Genomic DNA, 22,953 nt, shown 5'->3' on the forward strand with positions numbered 1-22,953 from the left:
GGTGTCAAAGGTTTTACTAAAGTCTAGGTAGACAACATCCACAGCCTTTCCCTCATCCACTAAGCGGGTGACCTTGTCGTAGAAGGAGATCGGGTTAGTCAAGCAGGACCTGCCTTTCATGAACCCATGCTGACTGGGCCCGATCACCTGGTTGTCCTATATGTGCTGCATGATGGCACTCAGGATGATCTGCTCCATAACCTTCCCCGGCACCGAGGTCAGACTGACAGGCCTGTAGTTCCCCGGATCCTCCTTCCAGCCCTTCTTGTAGATGGGCGTCAGATTTGGTAACTTCCAGTCAGCTGGGACCTCCCCGGTTAGCCAGGACTGCTGGTAAAGGATTGAAAGTGGCTTGGTGAGCACTTCCACCAGCTCCGTCAGTACCCTTGGGTGGATCCCATCCGGCCCGATAGCTGGTACCCAAGGAATTTTTTATTTTACAGACTTATTTTCCAGTTTTATTTCTTCCAGGGCAGGTGTGCCATGTGTTTGCCGCAAATGTATGCATGTTGTTTAATTTACTCTACAGTAGGAACAGAATGAATAGTCAAAGGATTTTTCCCAGATGGTTTTTGTGAACTCCTTTATCCCATTCATGTAAACACACAGCATGTTCCGGTTTGCTGAGCTGTATATACACCCTATGACTTACTACAAAGTCTGAATGTTTAGTTAGCCAGAAGATTGTTTCCATCCTGTGATTCATTAGGTCCCTATGGTACCCTCAACTTCCTTTATTTTGTACAATCACAAATTATATTAGTTTGTCTTATTTTGATAACCCCTCTAATTAATGTCCTGCACAGGAAACTTTATTACTGTTTTAAAACAGACTCATAAAACAAGGACTTTTCCCGTTACTAGGGTGGCATAAGTGACAGTTGCATATAACTTTGGGATCAAGAGTGAACAGTGCTTCACACTGTTTTTATCAGTGGGCAATTTCAGTTAATGAACGAGCTGGTTTCAATTCTTTCTTTTTTAAAAAGAATGACAGAAATTCTACAATTACGTATATAAAGGTTACAAGTCTACAGTAAAGCAACCTGGAACTGTATCATTTCAGAACACCATAGAGGTTACATACATTAAAATGACTAATCCAGCTTGTGAATTAATAACGAGTGTGATTTGGTTTAAAAAAACCCAAAAACCTGTAGGAGCAGGCTGTAAAGAACCAAGAAAGCTCTGTCCCTGTTTCTGTTTAAATCCTCATTTTTTTCCTACTCCTCTCTCTCATTGCCATCGTCATTTCCTCTGGATGGACAAGTGAAGGTGAGTTTTCCCTCCTCCTTCTCCTTTCATTTTAAACTGAAATAAAATGGTTAACACCTGCAGAAATAAAGCTGGGAAGGGAAGAAAGCACACTGCATTCATCCAGAAAATGTATAGCCCTTTGAAAATATAAAATTCACGCTGATCATGATTAAGTACTTAGCATTTCGTATCAGTAAACTTATCCTTATGCTTGTCTCTGTATTTTCACCATTCCTTTTCCTAACTGTGGCAAATGACTACCCAATCTTTATTTAAGTCCCTACTATAAAAAGCAATTTACTCCACAGGATGGATTTACTATGGACTTACTCAGGACTTGACATACTGCTGAATCTCTGCATCTCACTGTAAGCGTTCTACCTATGAATCACTGCCACAATTTAAAATAATCTATGTATTCCAGTATAGATTATATTCACCAGCTGACCTGTGTTCTGTGCCTCGGTTGAGACCAAAGGACCGATTCCGAATTAGCTATATTATCTGTGTAATAGACAATTAATTTCCAATAGTAATAAACCAGAAAAAAATTAAATTATCTATGTGTATATGCAAAGTGTCCATATATGCCTATATGTAACACGAGACCTAAATCATTCTCCTACAAAGGAAGCAAGAGTGGAATGTTAATAAGTATTAGGTAGCAGAACAAATTGTATGAAATTAAATTCTTCCATAGGAAGACAAAAATAAGTGATCAAAAAAATCCCAACAGATAACATGTACAACATGACTTTGGGCAGCTGAAGTTCCTTTAAATTGACACTACTGCATTCTAAAAAAGCCAGCCAAGTGGGTTTGACTTAAATCATTTGACATCAATTGAAGAGATCAGAGTCCATCTTCTAGCAGACACACATTAGCTGACAGGGAGTAAACCACAACTCTATTAACATGAATTCTATCATTCATGACAGTCTTTGCGATGACTTATCACACTTTACAAAGAATTTCAGCGGAGAAAACATTCAAAGGATGCAGTCCAAGGCTGTTGAAATGAGCTGTGGCCTTCCCTCTGAGCAGCCAGTCTTTCATGGACAGATAAGGTTACTTACCAGTAGGTAGGGACTTTTGGGCTCTGCTGTTTATATGCACACCAAAAATACAAATGTGCTTATATGTAATTTTTCACATCTCCTTGCTGAAGTCTTTACTACGTCTAAAATGTCTTTCACTGGGGAAAAACAAATCTACTCTCTTCCCAGACGTCATTTGATATCTCAGAAACAAAACATAAAGGACTGAAGTTCAGATCTAGTGCTAAATTGAACAATCAAATTCTGTGAAAGCAGGCGTCACTGCTACTTCTACCAAATACAGCATGCCTAGAGAGTAAACTGCTGGTAGTTCACACTGATAATAAATGCCCAGTTGATATATTCCCAGCACAAGGAAGGTAACTCCTTAATAGCCTTTTCGATTTAAGTAGCACATCATGATCTTATTGTCTATTAGCCTTTGAAGATGACATCTGAAGCACTAACACGGTGCTATGGCCCTTTCAAGAGAAGATACTAAGAGATCTTTAGTTTTTAATATTAGTCTAATGCTACTACATTTTCCTATGATCCAGCCCAGTATGACAAAATTCTAGACAGAGATGGTCAAGGTGAGGAGAGACTTCTCCTCTTTCTTAAATATTACATGAAACAATTTCCAGATGCTTTTACATCCATGTATGTGCAAAACTTCAGCTATTTTGATGCCAAACCGCTCAATGGTAGTTTAATAACCAAGAACAATTCCTATTACATTTCTCTTAGTTACAGCCTCTTTTTCTTGACAAAGTGCTGAATAATATTGATTTGTCCTAAAGCAGGATCTTTGAGTTTCCTTTCTAAGGGTCTGAATAAATATTAATAGATTATTATAGAAGATGATGCTTCAAAACTTTCTTACTGCACATGCAAATTGTATTGGATATGATGAAAGAAGGAACTAAAAAAGGCCTCGTTCCACTTCAAATGGTAAGTAATTTAAAGGCTTGTCCCCTTCTGATTAACATCTTTTTGCATTCCCTCTTGAACCTTTTTTGTAGGCACAATTTTCCTTGTAACAGACATCTACTACTTGTGCTTAACCATAAAGAACAATATAGCCTGACTGGAACCTCTAGTCTTAGCACACATAAATAAATACAGTTTTAGGGGTAATATTAAGGCATCTATAAATACATATAGGTCAGTTACTAAACAAACACTCTCAGTCAATAGTGAATTTGATTTCAAATTAAAACAAATTCATTGTGCTCTTCAAGTACATTATGCTTGAACAAAAAATGTACAGAACTTTCTCATTTGGGGGGGTGTTGGTTTTATATTGCTTGATATGCAAATAACAAAACATTTATTATAATTACAATATATGAAAAAAAATTCAAACTCATGGTAGTATTCTGACACAAACTGGATGGAATTTATCTCTCAACTTCTATGCCTATCTCCTAGATATTCAAACCCCAGCAAGCCGCCAAAGGCTCCCTTTATTAGGCAGCAGAGGAAATAAATTCCTCAAGAGATTCATCTCATCTAACTCGGAAACTAATTTCAGGATGATGTGAATCATCCTCTGGAGATGCTCATTTCCTTCTATACGTTGGTACATACTTTTAGCAGAATTTAAATTTATGTAAAGCAGTGTACATATTGTTCAAAACACACAAAAACAATCCATCATAAAATGTGATGCAGTCTGTTTTTTCAAGAATTTGACTTGTTAGTGCAGTCATCTGCTATAGCAGCCGGACCTCATGAAGTATATAGTGGTTTGAAGCAGTGACCGTATAAATCTGTCCAAACCAGACCCTGATTTAATAGAGTTCAGATCAACTATGAAAATAGGAAGCTGGAACTATAAACCTCTGAGATATCAAAAGTCAACCAATCAAAGGTAATCATGCTAGCAACTTATTTTTTAATTCAGAAGCTCAAACCTGGATTTAATCAACAAGTATGAGTTCTTCTTACAAATGTTTACTATGAAAGATGGATGCAACGCGCCAGCTTTATTGCAGGCATAAAAGTAATTTCTACAGTTTAGCCTTATACATGTATTATGGATGGCAAAATGGACATGAATTTTGAGAAGAAAACACTAAATTACATAATGAGAACTGTGTAGTCCATTAACATGAATAATATGACAAAATCCAGGTATTAGGCAATAAATTTACATCTGCAGTCAGCTTCAATTATAAAAATAGCTTTTTTCTAGTACTGGATATATACCCACACGAACACGTACACCTAAAGTGAAAATTTAATATAAATACATAATAACAGCTCAATAAGGATGTGCAGTTATTAAAGATGACAAACGTGCAAAAACCCCTATCAGAAGTCCGGAGCATGTAAAAAGCTCTTGATTTAAGAGTTCCGGCATGTGAATGTCAGAGGTCAAAGCAATGAGCTATTAAAGATACTTTCACTTCCTCAGAAATAAAGTGCTGTCTTGGGCTCAGAGGGGAAAGGTTACAAAAGCTGTTTATCTGCCGCTCTGTTCCCATTCTTCCTTCTGTCAGGAAATCGTACATGCTCCTGCACCCCACGCAGGGTTAACCCCAGGTCATGGTCATTCCCCAAGTAAGTGCCCGGCTTTGATTTAAGTGCAAAGACCACACGGCTGCAGGTTGCATTTTCTCAAAATGCACATTTTGATGTAAAACTCAGCTCAGCTAAGCCTCGGTGGGATGTAAAAGCACAGACTCTTCACCACATTATTGCTAAAGGAAGAGTGAAGCCGCAGACACCAGTTTGCATAAATTAAAGGGGGTCATTAACAAAAAGAAAATGTTACTTTGTAGTAGTTAGAGCTAGAATAAGAATTACAAATATATGCCCGGAGCAGCATGTTTAACCAGTGGGAAACCTGCAGAGAGGGGAGAGAGGTTGTCCCCTCCCCAGGAGCCACAGGGCACGTTCAGGACAGACCGAGAGGAGCATATTAACCAAAGAAGCCACAGCACAAAGACTCTGGGAGACTGCAGAGACAGGGATACACCGCTGGGCTTCAGAGGTATGAGCAGAAAGAAATTACCCGGAGCTGGAAGGGACCCCAAAGTGTTTGCTTCAATTCAGGAAGCCACCAAACAGTTGCTGGATTAAGTGCAAAGCTGAAGGAAAGCACCTGCCTGCAGGCAAACAGTGGGAGGTTTATTTATATTTTATTTTTATTTTAAAATATTTTTATATATAATATATATTATATATAAATATAGGAAGTATATAAATATATATGATATACATATACACACATATATATTTATAATATGTGATCTGTCCCATTCTGAATTTTCTCAGTTTACAAAAGTTTTTCATTCTGGTTACTGTAGTAACAGAACCGAGCTTGAAACTTAAAAACCCTTCTGATTGCTGAAAGGGCTTATTATAGAGAAAAGATCTAGGAACTTGCAGCTCAAAGCTCTAGCTGGTCCAGGGAGTCATCATATGTAAATATTAGTTGTAATATGTATTAGTATTATTTATATACATTAGTTCCATATAATGTGCATACCCATATGTGCTGGTAATTTCATTTGAAAAATCACTATAATAAGAAAAAAAAACATTCGTTATGCTTCCCAAGCTACAGGTGACATATAAGAGTATACCCTTCTCTACAAAATGTCAGATGGCAGATCCGTGCCACAGTGTAAAATACCGTCGTTGATTTCTTAGGAGGTGGTGTTGAACTTCAGGTGAAAACTATGGAGAGGTTCAAATTTAGAATTGCTTCTGACAGAAGAGACTGGAAACAGCCTCATTTATACAACACTTTCACTGGCTTTCAATAAGGAAAGATATTCAATATTTCTGCATTATTTTTGACAGAAATCAAAACATCAAATAGTAAGAATATTAGAACATAAATATTAAGCAAACAATGCATTAACACAAACATTAGAACAGGAAAAAATTAGCAATGAGGTCTTCAGATAACTAGCCAGTTTTTTCTTTTTAACAACTTGAAGTTTTTAACAAAAAAATACATCAGCTTTATTCCCAAGGTTAGGTGGGGTTGCAGATATCACACAAGTACAGTATATAACCACAAGCAAAGTGCACACACTTTATCTGCAAGCCCAACAGTAGCTTCTACAGGCTATTGAGGACAGAACGTCACCCTCAGTTTCTGTGTTTTATTTGGTTCTAAAACCAGAACAATCTGTTATTAGTCATTTGATCATGAAAACTTCATGCTGTTTCAAGAAGTTTTAGAGTGAAGATTATTTTATAAGCTATTTTCTTACCAAATTTATCAGCTGAGTGTGGACGATGTCTTCCACCAGTATTGCAGTTTCATGGAGTGGCCTGCGAGCATCTCCTAAGGAAAACCTGAAAGAAAGAGGTTTATTGCAAGCTTATGAAAATAAGTTAAAAAGAAACCAGAAGCTCAACATGAATTGGCAATGTGCACTTGCAGCCCAGAAGGCCAACCGTATCCTGGGCTGCATCAAAAGAAGCGTGGCCAGCAGGTCGAGGGAGGGGATTCTCCCCCTCTACTCTGCCCTCCTGAGACCCCACCTGGCATCATTAAATGAGAAATTGTGACAACAGGCTTTTTGAAAGGCTTTATCTTCTCTAAGAAATACCAGAAGTTGCTCTTTACACCTGTCTTAGCTGCTAGTCATTCAGCTAAAGCCAGGATTGCTCCTTTGATCTAGGATAGGCAGTGGCCATCACCAGCCTATTAAAAGAGACTGCAGATGCTGCAGAAAATCTGAATGCTAGACCTTCAGTTTGTAGCACTTCTGACCCACTGCAGAGCCTGAGCATTTCCCATACAATGCCCCAAAAGCCCTATGAAACTATTCATCTGAAATTGGGATGGTGTGCTTCAGCTCCAGATCCAGGCAAAGTAGAGGGGCACTTAATTTGAAACATCTAAGACAGCCAGGCGGGGCTGAGAGATTTTTTCACTTGGTGGTGGCTGCACTCTTTCAGAGAGGCAGTTGAAGACCCAGTGAAAGTTTTTTAGTGTCCAAAATGACTGTAGGTTGCAACGAAACTCCACCCCTAATCAGTCCAGCTCAGTGAGTCTAGAGAGCTTAAGCCCTCCCTAAGCCCTACCTTTGTCTGGGTAGTTGAACTGCAGTCTAGAGAAAGGAAAAGGTCTCTTACTCTATGCGGCTTCCCTTCATCACATAAAGTGCAAAAAGATGCTGTTTGTTTTAGTTGACTACTGTCTGTTCTTTGCTTTTGAAACCTACGTTTTCAGTTCAGTCCCACATAGCAGGAATGGGGTATTCAAGGATTCTAGCTATGGGTCCTGTTTTTTTGTACATATATATATATATATATAAAAAAACCCTTCACAAATTTCTCTGCGCTACACACAACTTCAAAACAATTTCTTAATGTATCAACCATACTACCTATCCAAGAAGGATGCCATAAGTAAGTAACGCTGCTTTTGCCTATTTACTCTGTCATTTGTGTAAGTGATAGAGGATTCAAGAACATCAAAATCCTTCACTTTCTCTTATCTCAGTTCTTTTATTTACATAAAAAAGATGGGCACCTTTTTTTCCATGTTATGATTAACAGGATCAAGAACTGACTGAAGCATTCCCATAGTATACATAAAATTTTGTCCTGCTACCTATGCATGAAGGACCAGAGAAACATGACTGTGATGGGATAAAGAAGTGATAAGAGAGCTCTGGAAAAATGGGATACTCCTCTTGCCACATCAATTGCCGCATACATCCACACCTCTCTCCCTCCATGACAGCAAAAACCCTTGGTTTCCCAGAACTGCGGCAAACAACAGTCAGCCAGAGGCAGGGATAAATTACTTCAAAAAATTTGCTCAACTGACTTCCTACATCACCTATATTAGCGCAAGGCTGGTGGAGAGCTACAGTTGCTTGGACACCTGCACATCACAGCTTTCACAAAAGCTGAATCTCTCAATCAGAACAACTTAGCTCAGGTCTAGTGTCTGGTATTTGCACTCCAGCATCCTAAAACAGGCACAGTATTTTTGAAATAAAATTATCCATCAATGGAAGTCTCATGAAATCAAAGGCACTCATGAAATCAAAGTTATTAACCATTCTAAAGGTTTACTGGTTGCTCTACTTTTGGTCCCTCTGTATCTGACTTTTGGCTATGTTATTTTTAAAACTTAAAGCTGTTAATTCCAAAATGGTCTCAATGGGGCCGAATGTTGGCTCACTGAAAATATCTTATCATTACATGCATATCAAAATAAAAAAATGCTATTCCAGTCTTACATCATTTCAGTGAAAGACAACTTTCTATGCTTCCAAATATTTCCTCAGGGCATTTCTAGGAAAATGTTCTCTCTCCTCCTAAACCTGAGTTTTGGAAATAAGAAAAATGGTATAGTAAAACATACTCACTGTAAATGAAATAGCACAGGCTAAAAATAGCACTACAGTTTCTTATAAAAATAGTGAAATTTTATTTATAAGCAAGATTCAAATCTCCATAGGTGACTGAATATATCAATTATTTCCTTACAAAAACATTCTTCTATCCTGCAATAAAATAAAACATTTTACCTGTAAACAACTGAAGAGTTATATAGTAGGTTTTTTTTTTTCTTTTATCTAATAATGAAATTATATCCTGCATTCTTCAAACAGCATTTAAAATTCTAATGATATTAAATTTCAGCTTGATACATGTAAGAGCACAACAAGAACTACTCAGGCAACATCTGAGCATAACCCACTGTACTATACTAGCCATAGCATGAGGAAATAACACTCTATATTTGTTCCCTATCATTTGCCTCTCTTGTTGAGACTATCAGCATCTTAAAGAGATGGTCATGTTTTATAATGTGTTGTCCAACGTCTCTAAAATGAAAACAACCCCAATAATTTTTTCTCTATTATGCAGGAGTGCATATGTACATGAATTATAATGTCAGATACTTCCTAGGACTATAAGCACAGCAAACAATCCGGATCCTATTAAATATTTTATAAACTGCAAATACGTGGATATTGTATAGGAAATACATATAAAAATAGAAATATTTATTACTGTATTACACTGGAATGTAAAATAATATTAAAAATATCACAGATTCAAAACAAGTGCTCATATAGGATAAAACTTAAGTATTTCTTTTTTTTTTTAAAGTAAGGTGCATATGTAAGTTAACAGGAAAATTTACTTTTTTTCCTAATCACACAAGGTCTATAAAACCAAACGGAATTCAGTTATCACAACCATATTATGTTGTTCCTTCTTACTGGCCTTTTAATATTTAAAACTAATCTTTCTTTCTTTCTAAGACTTAAAATGCAAAAGAAAACAACTATGTAAGAGAGTAATAAACACCTGGTTGCCAGCATTCTCTCTTAAACATAAATTTATTTTGTTCACAGTTTTATTACCAAGCATTCCATATATACAAATGAAAGGTTTTTGGTTTTCTTTTCTGAAGAGAACGAAGTACAAGAACAAAACCCTGGTTTTGAGGCAGGATGCTGCCTGTGTGTTGAGATGCGACACACACACACACCCCCCCCCGCCTGCATCTAGAAATGTCTCACAAGGAACTATCAGCTCCCTAAACGGCACGAGAAGTAGAAGAGATGCAGTCACGATGCAGCACATTGTCTCCTCTCAGATCAGATATCAAATCTTTTTGTTCCATTCTGATGCAAAAGGATATGTCGGAGTTGATGCTGAAACGTGAAGACGACAGATGCAAAATCAACTGCACTACTTGATTACATCGAAAATCAAGTTCCAGATGCACCTACTTTCTTCCTCCCTCACTTACACCCTTTCTACCTTCAAAAGCTATTTCTGTCTCAGTTTGCCTTCACTGTTTTCCCACGTAACTTCTGCCAACTTCTTTCCCACACGCAGAAAACTAGATACTGGCATGGTGGTTTCAGCAAAAAGTAAAAACCACCACACCTACCCACAGACACTTCCTTTTCCTTTGCAATGGACACGGGATTTTTTAGACACTGAAAAAAATGTAAAGCTTTGATACTTGTTAATCGTATTTGTATAGCATTTGAGATGTTTCTCGACATCAGCTCTAGATTCTAACATGCTTATAGGATAATATTCTTTAAGATATCAAACACAACCTTTTTTTACCCCTTTCTGCTACCAGAGGTAATAATTACAAATGCACAAGCAGTTAAAGTAGTAAAATCTTCCATTTTCTTCTTCACTTTTGCCATTGTATTTTTCCGTAGCAGAATAAACACTAAACTAGGAGTCAAGGGGCTCAGATTTTTGCCAAGCTGCAGAATACAAGGTAGGTTAAGAACCAAAAGAAAACCCTAAAAAAAAAGGAAACCAAAATTTGGTGCCCTGGCTTTTGGGAACTGAAACGGAACTTGATGTTTTAATATAACTTATGAATTTCATTTCACGTGTGCTTTGCTTTTAAGAGGTCATTAGAGAGACTTTTAAAGAACCTTCCATTCTCTAGAAGTATAAATAAGTCTTCCTATGAAACATATAAAAATTCTGTTGAAAAGAGCCGTTTCCCCACAGGTAAATACTAAAGAGGAAATATATTAAAATATATCCGTAGCTGTGCATCAAAACAGTAAAACGATATGGAAGACTGTCCTGATAATAGAAGCATCTACCCATTAGACATGTCATATAACAACAAAGCCTTCTTAGAAGATCCAATTTCAAAGGTTTGTCTGTTTTAAGGAAACATTTTTACAAGGGGGTGATCAACTTACCCGGATTTTCACAGGAGGATTAAAATAGTAGCATGGAGAAAGAAAAGACTGCTGCAGCTCTTTTATTGTTTACTTTTAGCTTCTATTTCTAATTTATTTAAGTTCCTGTAATGATGTTTCCAGGCTCATCAAAAGGGGTAAATGTCCAAGCCACTAAATGCCTACACGAAATATCATAGCAAACTATGTGTAAACACACACGCACATACTTGGCACATGCTAAGGTACGACAGCTACTCATGGTGCAGAGACCTACATTTGTAAGAACCTCAAAATCTTGGGCAGCTACAGAAATAGATAAAGCACTTTCTTTGCTCCATTTCTTGGGGTTTTAAATGCCTGCAAAAGGTATTGGGCCAGGCACAGCACAGGCTTGCTTCAAAAACCCTGATGCAGAGCTCTCCAGGTGGCCAGACCACCAGGAGAGCAGACTTTTGGAGACAGAAAGCTGCTGCAATCTCCCATCCTCCACAGCCCTGAAAAGCTGTCCTGGCCAGAAAGGAAGTATAACCAGGGTGGCTGGGAGTGCGCTAAGCTAGAATAAATAGTTTCCCTTACTGGGGCTTCTATTGAGTTCATACCATAACAAAGCTGCCCCAACTCATGTGGAATTTACCACCTTGAATAAATTTGATGAATCTAGCCTAGGAAAAGTATAAAAGCAGTGAGGTACACTGGTGGGAAATATGCATTTTTTTTCTTTTCTAGAAATCCCTAACAATTTTCCTTTTCTGTTTCTACATGGAGGATTCGCAGCAGCAGAAATGGGACCTCCAGGCTTGAGGGTTTTTTATGCATCTGAAGATCTCACATAGGGCAAGCAGATACTTCTTCTGTCCTCAGCACAGAGGTGAGTGGGTGCACACTGCGTATGTGGGAGTGTAGCCGGTGAGTAGGATAAGAGGTTTGGGATCAACATATCAAAGTGACCATGAATCTGCGCTAGATACTGGAGGGACCAGAAGGTCCGTGAGTTGGCTACTGGAGGAACCAGGTGGTCCACACCAGCTGCTGGGGAGACTGTGGGGCCTGGGGCTTGTTCGAGAGACCCGTTTGCGTGTGTCTCTGCACGTGAGGATTGAGGCTCTCCAGCACCGAATGACAGAGCTTGAGGCTACTGGATTCAGCAACTCCTAACTTAGGACATGTGTTGGAAGTATCAGACTCAGACTAGGTGTGTCTGTGAAGGCAAGTATTTACACATGGAGAAACACACACAAAAATATACTGAGGAGATTCAAAAGAAATCAAAGGAGCTTGGAAGGTGTTCAGCCAACACATAATGGGAACCTAGAGACCAGACTTAACTCACGTGTAGACAACTACCTGCTGACGTCTGAACCTGGGTGTCCGTACCAGCAAGCTGATTCCCATCCTGCATTTTTATCTGACCAACCAAGCAGAATATGGTCAAGATATAATTGCTCGCCACATACAGAACCAGCTAATTCACTGTTTCAAGTCTAAAACCAGGCAAGGATCCCATAAAATCACAGAGGACAAATCAACTACTAGATATATTTGGACTGGATAATATCTGGGATCATGCCTCCTCTGTATTGTAAGAATATACAGTAAATTTCTTTTCTGTCAGCTGTTTGGCTGGAATGCATTTGGAATATGCAGCATACTAATTCTCAGAGATGCTTCCATACTATAAGCAAGTGTCCTCCTAAATATGTGAGTTATTTGAGACCTGACAGCCAGGTGATGACGAAGAAAATCAGTTTTACAGTACTGAGCACAAGACCATCCAGAGAACTTCCAGCAATTCAAATACCAGAAGGACAAACACTGCAAATCACTAAAAATCAGTAACAACAAACTTTGGAAAATCAGTAATACAATACATTGAAGTAATTCAGCTGGGTGCCATAAGAGGCTGGCTCTGAAGACAAAGATAAAAATATTGAGATCTGGTCCCTTAGATGACAAAACATTGGGAAACTACAGGTTTCTTTCTGATGAGCACGGGAATGAGCCTGTCATCGCAATAGACATCCCAGAGAAAATAAGATAAGGATAGTACCTTTTCCAAAGTCTCAAAAGCTAAAGCTAGCTCTTCTCTCTCCATTTTGTTTGCCACCGCTGTTGCTGAACAAATTAGGCAGAAGTAGAGTCTGAAAGGGAAGAGATGACTGGTGCCAAACCAGAAAATTGATTAGACACACACAGGAGGACACATTGTATGGAGAGTGGAAGAGGAAAGAGAGAACAAAATCCGGGAGGAAGAAATTGCCTAAAGTAAAAGGATGATTGCAATAGGGGAAAGAGGTATAAACAATGATGTCTCAAAATTATTTCTATTTTATGTTAAGATACATTATCATAGAATCATAGAATAGTTTCGGTTGGAAGGGACCTCTAAAGGTCATCTAGTCCACCCCCCCTGCCGTGGGCAGGGACATCTGCAACTAGATCATTACTCAGAGCCCCGTCCAGCCTGACCTGGAATGTTTCCAGGGCTGGGGCATCCACCACCTCTCTGGGCAACCTGGGCCAGTGCTTCACCACCCTCAGCGGAAAAAATTTCTTCCTTAGATCTAGTCTAAATCTACCCCCCTTTAGTTTAAAGCCATTCCCCCTTGTCCTGTCGCAACAGGCCCTGCTAAAAAGTTTGCCACCATCTTTTTTATAAGCCCCCTTTAAGTACTGAGAGGCTGCAAGAAGGTCTCCCCAAAGCCTTCTCTTCTCTAGGCTGAACAACCCCAACTCTCTCAGCCTTTCTTCACAGGAGAGGTGTTCCATCCCCCTGATCATTTTCGGGGCCCTCTTCGGGACCCGCTCCAACAGGTCTTGTGTCTTTCTTATGCTGGGGGCCTCAGAGCTGGACGCAGGACTGCAGGTGGGGTCTCAGCAGAGCAGAGTAGAGGGGCAGAATCCCCTCCCTCGACCTGCTGGCCACGCTGCTTTGGATGCAGCCCAGGATACGATTGGCCTTCTGGGCTGCGAGCGCACATTGCTGGCTCATGTCCAGCTTCTCATCCACCAGGACCCCCAAGTCCTTCTCGGCAGGGCTGCTCTCAACCCCTTCCCATCCCAGCCTGTAGTGATACCAGGGGTTGCCTGGTATCTCAGAGAGAGATTATGTACCAGATTGTTGTTTTGTAGACATCATTCCTTCCTAATACCATCAGTGAACTTAGCAAAGGGATATTAATTTAAAAATTAAATAATCTTGCTTGCTTGTTGCCTTAGCTTAATGAAAAAGGGAACAATTTAAAGCATTAAGTTATGTTAACTAACCAGCACGTTCTACCAGCACTACCTGAAAAAGCACTGGAATTTATATTGCTATTTGTATGTTTATCTGCTCATCAGATAACTTCCACCAAAGCCCATTTAAAAAGAAAAGGTAATCTTAATTCCAATCAGAGTTCATAGTTAATACATTTATCTGCTTTGATTAATGAAACCAAGTTTACATAGGTTTCATATGTCACACTGAACATAGTTCTTTACCAGGATTTAGTGCAAGTATGAGAGAGAGAAATTCAAACTTCAAATTGTAGCTCTGTTAGCTTTTTCTCTAAAGTTTAGAAAAATCATGTTTAAGTTACAGTAAAAACAAGCATTCAAAAACCTACAGCAATTTTAATACAGAAATTACAAAAATTAGGCTTATTTTCCAAATTTTTTCTGCCAAGACCTTCAGTGGCTAAACTTGGAAGAAAATACTAGTATTTTGCAAGAAGCAATTCTTGGAGATTCAGATTGTCTTGTGCTATTTGGTACATCAGTTATCACCCGACAGTGGTTTTAAAAAGCTTGTGTGGCAACTTCTAAATAACCCGCCAGCACTTTACACCGTCATGGCTCCAGGGCTCCTCAACTCCAACTGCTGTGCATAGGACACAGCCCCACCGAGCAGATCACCCACTCTGGGCAAGACCAAGGCGAACTGCACTGCATGTACCAAGACACGTTTCGGAGAATTAGACCAAGCAGTCATTTGGTCTATCAGGAGAAAGGGATCAAATGGGATAGTTCACTCCTCCATGACTTTTGACTTGTTGGGAGTGTTTACCACTGTCTGAACTGAATCTGCTACCAGCACTGAGGGGAGTTGTCCTAAATGTGAAGGGGAAACCAGAAATGCTGATTTTAGCGATATCACAGACTTCAGTTTGTGCAGTCCGTATGCTCTATAATCAAGCAAGGCCTACACTAACATTGGCAAATACAGCTTCTCCCTAATACAGCGGAGGTGTAAACTTAAAAAGGTTGCACTAAGCCCATTACAGAAAAGTACTAACACATTTAAGTGCCAAATTACATAAAGACAAAGCATAGAGATTTTTTTATCCTCACAGAAAGAACAGCTGAAAAAGTAGACTGGATATTTTGAGAGTCCAGTTTACTCCAGGATAGCAATCTTCCTTGTGCTAACTTAAGAGCTGCAAGGACAAATAATGAGGTCTTCTATTCTCAGCTGAACTGAGCTACTTCGTGCTACTCTGAGCACTTTAGGATGTAACCATGCTATCGTAAAACCCGAGAAGAGATGAGTAGAATAGCCTCATTCTCTAATGTGAAGACCCAAGAGCCAACTGTGAATCGTGCTGCCTTTTAAAATGAACCTATCTAATCTATACGGTTAGTCTTGTGTCCACAATTAATGGAGAATGCAACAGGGCCCACGATTCCCAATTTCGAGCAGTCCTCTCCAGAGGACATTGGACACCATAAAGTATATGTTCATCTACATCCATTATATGTAAACTGTAGGACCTGGGAGCACTCCCCAGTCCTGGAGTACCCAAATCTGGGTACTTCCTCCTGTCTGTGACAAACTACACGGATTTGTTCTATCAGCTACTGCAGAGTTTTACATTACCAAGCTCCCTAAGATATGTCTCAGAACAATACATACAAAAGCCTAAATTTCCTATAGTTGATGGACAGATGTGGATGCACGCAGAAGTGCCTATATTTCAGACACTAAATTCAGTGCCTTAATTCCAGTAAAAATCCTGCATTTTTAACACCTTTGCCACTAACTGAAAATGGTCCCCACTGCTAACCCTGTGTGTATTTAAATAAGCATCACTGACACAAGACTAGAACTTGCTCGTACATATACAGCTGCACAGACTAGGCAATTTGTATATCGAAGTAGATATATAGGTAGGTATATAGATAACTGGCTATACCGTATTCAGCTAACTGGATAACAGTCATTACGCTATTTTGCATATGAAGTTGAGTTAATCGGTATTGACTTCAAAGTCTCTTCCAGCACTGCTTCCTCTACCAGCTCTTTTCTGTCCATCTGTCCCATCGCCCCTGGGTAGTATTCCTGCATCTCTATAATGCTTGAAAGCATTATTGACACCTTCTCTAACTCCCGAAGGGAGACCATGCATTTTTCTTTCTTAGACTTATACTTTGCTAGACAATTAGTCACATTTTCTTGTCTAATAACTGAGGAATGTATCTCACTACCCTGATGATGTGAACAACAGTAACCCTCCGCTCTCCTGCTTCTATGAAGTCAAGAGAAGCTATAGGAAGTTACTAAAATTAATTACCATCTACTTATTCAGCAAGTGGAGACATCCTATTCACTTGTTTAAATACTATAACATTAACTTGAAGAATTTGATTACTAAATTATTGAATCTTTACTAAAAGGAACTCATCTTAAGGAAAATGTTTTTTCTAAAATGTGTATGGCAGTGAGAAGGGCAAGCACAGGAAGAAACGGGAATGTCAGCTACAAAATGGGTTTTTTTAGTATAAAATTAAGCCGTGATGATGTCTGCAGATGTTAGAAAAGCATAAACAACAACAAGAGGAACATTACGTAATACCATTTAATTATTCAAAAGTACATAGTGACAAGTAAAGGGGTAAAATTTAGAAAAGGAACATTCAGAGCAAATTAGAAGGAAAACATCTGAGAACAAGAGCTGAAACCCTCTGTAACCATTTCAGAAGGAACAGACGTTTCACTACTGGAAACACTGAAAACTAAGCTTAACCAAGAACTGAGAGGGTCTTGTGATGTTAAACAAGTACACAAAAAGAAATCTTGTTTATGTGACTTAAAATACTACATTCTAAAAAGGTATGTCACCTGCAACTAACAGACGGTTGTTGGAACTCTGTATTTGGAGTCTGAAATAAGCTTCGCTGATGCTTATAATTATTAAAATTCTAAAACCAGGAAGAGACTTCGTAATTAATAATTATTTTGAGCTTATTGAAAACATACTAATGCTTACTTAATGGTCTTCACTACAGATACTTCTCAATTACTATGGTAGAAAGCAACATCTGAAGGCATCAGTTAAGTTCATTGCTCCACTGAGGTAAGATCTCAACTAAAGGCAAGACCTCTGTAAGAGCAATGTCGTTTACCTGAAAATGAAGTAGCTTGTTTACCCCATGAGTTTTTAAATGGTAAGGTCTGCCAGACAGCAGGATTAACAATGTCTAACATCTTGCCAAATGAAAAGTCCGATTCTTCTCACATAAAGACAAACCCTGTCCTCAGTGACGCCACCATAAATCAAGAATAACACAAAGTCCTCAGGGAATGAATTTCAAGAGATGCCAAAGTCTCCCAACTCCATGGGAGGTCACTCTGTCTTGACTCAATAAAGTGTTTGTTTAAGCATGAACCTTCTGAATCATGTTCTTAAGCTGATCTTGAATGTTTTAATAACTTGTGGAAAACAAAAAATATCCTAAATTTTCCTTTAGAAAGGGCAACTTTTGTTAATGTTTCTTTAAATACACTATAATATATGCAGTAAGAAATTTGTATCCAATTTTTGCCTTAATAAATTCATATTCATACCCAGAAAATAACTATTGCAGGACAGAAGGGGGAAAAAAGGGGAAAAAAGAAGATACCGCTATACCACTGCTACTCCATGAATCACAGAACAGGTGAGGTTGGAAGGAACATGTGGAGATACCTAGTTCAATTCCCCTGCTCAAATAAGTTTCCTCAGGACTGTATCCGGTTGGGTTTTGAGTACCTCCAAGGACGGACACTCCACAACCTCTCTGCACAGCCTGTTCCAACACGTTTGACCACCCTCACAGTAAAAAAGTTTTTTTCCTTATGTTTAAGTGGAATTTCCTCTATTTCAATCTGTGCTCAGTGTCTCTTCTCCTGTCACTGGCCACCACTGAAAAAAGCCTGGCTCTGTCTTCTTTACTCCCTCCCATCAGGTATTTATAGACATTGATAAGATCTCCCTGAGCCTTCTCTTCTCCAGGCTGAACTGTCCCAGCCCTCTCAAGCCGCTCCTTGTATGAGAGATGCTCCAGTCCCTTAATCATCTTAGTGGCCCTTCACTGGCTTGCTCCAATATATCCATGTCCCTCTTGTAGGAGTCCAGCAGTGGACCCAGCAATCCAGATGGGTCTCACCAGTGCTGAGCAGAGGGGAAGGATCACCTCCCTCACCTGCTGGCAACAGCCTGCCTAATGCAGCCCAGGATGCTACTACAAAAGCACATTGCTGGCACATGTACAACTTGGTGTCCACCAGGACCCCCCATGGCCTTCTCTGCAAACCTACTTTCCAGATGGTCAGCCTCCAGCCTGTTCTGGCGGCTGGGGTTATTCCTCCCCGGGGGAATGACTTGGGATTTCCCTTTGTGGAACTTCATGAGGTTCCTGTTGGCCCATTTCTCCAGCCTGTTGAGGTCCCTCTGAATGGCAGCACACCCATTTGGTCTATCAATCACTCCTTCCAGTTTTGTATCAACAAACTTGCTGTGGGTGCATTGTGTTCCATCATCCAGGTCACTAATGAAGACATTATACAGTATTGACCTCAGGATCAACCCCTGGGGTACACCACCAGTAACTGGCCTCCAGATGGACTTCATGCTGCTGATATCAACCCTTTGAACCCAGCCCTTCAGCCAGTTTTCAGTCTGTCTCACTGTCCATCTATTTATCCACTTCCTCAGCTTGTATATGAGTATGTTACAGGAGACAGTGTCAAAAACCTTGCTCAAGTCAAGGTAAACAGCATTCACTGCACCAGTTATTTCATCATAGAAGACTATCAGGTTGGTCACATACGATTTCCCCTTTGTAAACCCATGCTGACAACTCCAAATCACCTTATCATCCTTAACAGGCTCAGAAATGGTTTCTAGGATGATCTGCCCAGGGATCAAGGTGAGGATGACTGGTCTGTCATTCCCCGGATCCTCCCTCTTGTCCCTTTTGGAGACAGAAATGGCATTTGCTTTCTTCCGCTCCTCAGGAAGGAACTTGCCCCAGTTGCCATGACTTCTCTTCATGAGCAATATCACACATAAAATCAAAGCAGAATACTGTATATTATGTTACTGGAAGATTAAATATGTAAATTAAAGTCTGATTTCAAGCAGAAAGTGTTGTAAGATTATCCGTACTTAAACTTTTATGACTACAGTTAAGACATGAAAAATGAATTCATGTATATAAAAATACAACTTAAAAAATGCACTTGAGTAAACTGTTTTTAAAATATTTTTCCTCCCCCATGGTCTATTACTTTATGAACTGTCAATATGCAAAATGTTGTCAAATTTGATGCAAGATGCTATACAGGTCTACTTCCAACAAACTATTTATAGGTACATATCTTTCAGAGTGAATATGTCTAAATTCCATCAAAACCTAATTTTCTTAGTTTTGCTAAAAGCTCTGAAGAATAATCTTTCCACATATGGTTTCACTGAACTAACTTGGTTACTCTTTGTAAACTGTTGAAGTACAACACCCATTGGCTGAGAATGAGTGTGATTTTGTAAAGTAAGTAAATGCTAGAATATGGGCAGCTATGTTATATAGATGCTTTTAAAAGTCCTGCTTATTAATGAAAAAAAAAATAGACTTCACCCTGGTTTGTTTGGGACTTCTTTTTTTCACTTATACTATTGTAAACACTTTCCAACTGCTGAAAATCAGCAGATTTATCCCAACACAAGGCTGTGGCAAGAACCCTTTTCAGTACCATTGTATACTAATCAGAATACACCAAACTCTAACAGTTAAGTGTCTTAAACATAAATTAATTTTACAAATCCATATGACTGGCAAAGGAAAAAGATATAATTTATTCCAGTTGTATAACATAATATGTTCCATTCGCTCATTCACAAAGGGTTTCAGTTTTTCAGGAAATAAATGAGACAACTGTCTTTCTAGACTATGCAGACTGGACTATGATCAGTCATTCCAGCTCTAGGAAAAAGTTCATCTCGACAATATACCCAAACACAAATGGAATTTAACAAAGCCAAGGGAGATGAATTTTCAGTCTGCTCTCATGAGGACAGGGCGAAAAAGTGACGAGGAGAGCAGGAGGTCAAAACATCATTTCACTGTATATATACATTATAAGTGTTAACCAAATGTGGAAATCCCTAGATATTTTAAATCTAGATTAAAGCCACAAGACAATTTAAACTAATCCACAAGATACAAAATATAAAAGAGGATGAATGCTTTATGCTAATTTTTAGATAAATAATACTATTCTTTTTATATTCTCCAAAATATCAAGACCATTTTTCATTGTTTTAAAAATTCACATCACAACTTTATGAATGAGATCTTTGGGTGTTAAATGATGATAATTATATCCAATTCTCAAATAACACACCTCCTTATCAGATGTTAAGACATTTCATAACAACAGGTTTTTTACTTTACTACCCCTCCTGGAGTCAATCCCTGGAGAGGTGAAGCAACTTGTCCGCAGTTGGTCTGTGGCAGAAAAAGCAACAGTTATCCCCCTATGCCTCCCATTGCCAGGTGGTAACAAGTGCTCTACTGGCAAATTCCAATTCTCAAATAACACACCTCCTTATCAGATGTTAAGACATTTCATAACAACAGGTTTTTTACTTTACTACCCCTCCTGGAGTCAATCCCTGGAGAGGTGAAGCAACTTGTCCGCAGTTGGTCTGTGGCAGAAAAAGCAACAGTTATCCCCCTATGCCTCCCATTGCCAGGTGGTAACAAGTGCTCTACTGGCAAATCAGGCTTTGCAAATTAGATTTATTTTAATAGTAAATTCCCAAATTAGGTTTAATTTTAATAGTAAAATAAAATTATATTAAAAGTCCACCTATGCACATAGACAGCCTGTATTCTCATCATTCATCTTTGCAATACTTCTGTCAGATAGATGTTACAGTACTCACTGTAATAATGGGGAGAAATATAAAGAGGTGTCAAAAAACATGACCTATCTAAAAAATACGGAAATATTTGAGACCAAAAGAGCATTACGAATGTCAGCATTTCTCATGAACACTGTAAAACCTAACTATGAAATTAATATTTGCAGTATTTCTAGGTTGTTTGTTTGTTTGTTTGTTTTTAACTATTTTAACTATTATATATTAACAAAACTGCTGTAAAATACTTAACTTGACTTCTGGATCATCAGTGGTCCACAGATCATAGCTCGGAAAACTGTTTGGTTGGTTGGTTTTTTTTAACTATTCTAGATATTAACAAAACTGCTGTAAAATACTTAACTTGACTTCTGGATCATCAGTGGTCCACAGATCATAGCTCGGAAATCTGTGCTCTAAATTACAGTTAACAACTTAGGGGCATGGCAGTTCATGCCTTCTACAACTAATGAAGCACCACAACCTCCCAATTACCAAAAATCAAACCCACTCTGAACTGTTACAGTAGTTACTCTGTGCTATCACTGAACCTGTGAGTGAAAAATAGAAATTATTTCCCCACCAGGCACAGATAAAATATATCCACTAAAAAGAAAAGATGCACAACAATTAAAATATAGAATAATTCTTTTTAATAGTTAGTTTTAATTTAGGTTTAACTTCAGAATGCACTGAACACATCAATACTCTCATTTTTTCTGAAAGTAAAATTCTGCCATAAGATGCATCAATTTCACTGAAAAAGACAATGCTTTAAAAACGTATTTTATTTCAGAAATCAAACTATGCAACCTTCTCCCTCGAGTAAGAAACTGGAAGTTCTGTGATAATATCTTTTCTGGAAAGTCAGTACAATTTCATATCAATGGTGCGCTCTTTTTCCTGCTTTCAAATGGATTACTTAAATGTTTTAAAATGTTATAACCCACAATAATCTGTTCCAGGCACCAATGAAAAGGAAGAAAAAAATTACAGAAGTCAAGATGTCGCCTGGAAGCACTTTATGGCAAACATTATAAAGATAACACAGAGCAGAGAAGCTCTGGTTAGTACAATTTCATATCAATGGTGCGCTCTTTTTCCTGCTTTCAAATGGATTACTTAAATGTTTTAAAATGTTATAACCCACAATAATCTGTTCCAGGCACCAATGAAAAGGAAGAAAAAAATTACAGAAGTCAAGATGTCGCCTGGAAGCACTTTATGGCAAACATTATAAAGATAACACAGAGCAGAGAAGCTCTGGTTCAATCCATTATAAATACCCCATTCTTCTTAAAATCACAAAAATGTATTTATAGTAAAGAACTCTTACAGGCTTTTTCCTCAGAAGACTTCATTTAAGTACAATTTGGCAGAATTTTTGGAACAAGAAAAGACGAGTTTTATAAAATATTGATGTTTTGCAGTCACCCTAGTCTTGATCTACTTGCTACAAAAACAAAAGCAAGGACTTCGGAAGATGACCACATCCGTGTCTACTAATTATACTGTAGTTTTTCATTTTGTCCAAAACGTGCTCTCTAGCAGTTACACTGAGCACAGACACTAAATCATCACTTAGACAATTAATGCCTCATTAAAAACACAAGTTCTTCTTCTCATTTTATTACTGACAATATATTGTTTAATGAAATAGATGGGATTTAAAAAAAAAAAAAACAAACACAAAACAAAAAAACAAAGGGTGAAAATACTGGCAAAAGATATTCCTGTATACACAATCTATAGATCAAACCTCTATTTTCCCATATGGCCAAATGACAGTATAGATAGTTGCACTCTCTTCATTCACCCCAGGTCCCTCCCGAG

General features: G+C 38.5%; 1 protein-coding gene across 1 annotated transcript in view; it reads right to left on the reverse strand.

The window, feature by feature from the left end:
- The window catches only part of SUPT3H (SPT3 homolog, SAGA and STAGA complex component), a 292,512-nt gene that overhangs the window by 138,133 nt on the left and 131,426 nt on the right, over window positions 1-22,953 (reverse strand). Inside the window, exon 3 of the mRNA XM_019474573.1 lies at window positions 6,527-6,611. Within this exon, the coding sequence (XP_019330118.1) occupies window positions 6,527-6,611 (85 nt within the window). The remainder of the gene's footprint in view (window positions 1-6,526; window positions 6,612-22,953) is intronic.

The sequence above is a fragment of the Aptenodytes forsteri genome, unplaced genomic scaffold, assembly GCF_000699145.1.
Source record: "Aptenodytes forsteri isolate BGI_AS27 unplaced genomic scaffold, ASM69914v1 Scaffold57, whole genome shotgun sequence".
In the NCBI taxonomy this organism is placed as follows: Eukaryota; Metazoa; Chordata; class Aves; order Sphenisciformes; family Spheniscidae; genus Aptenodytes; species Aptenodytes forsteri.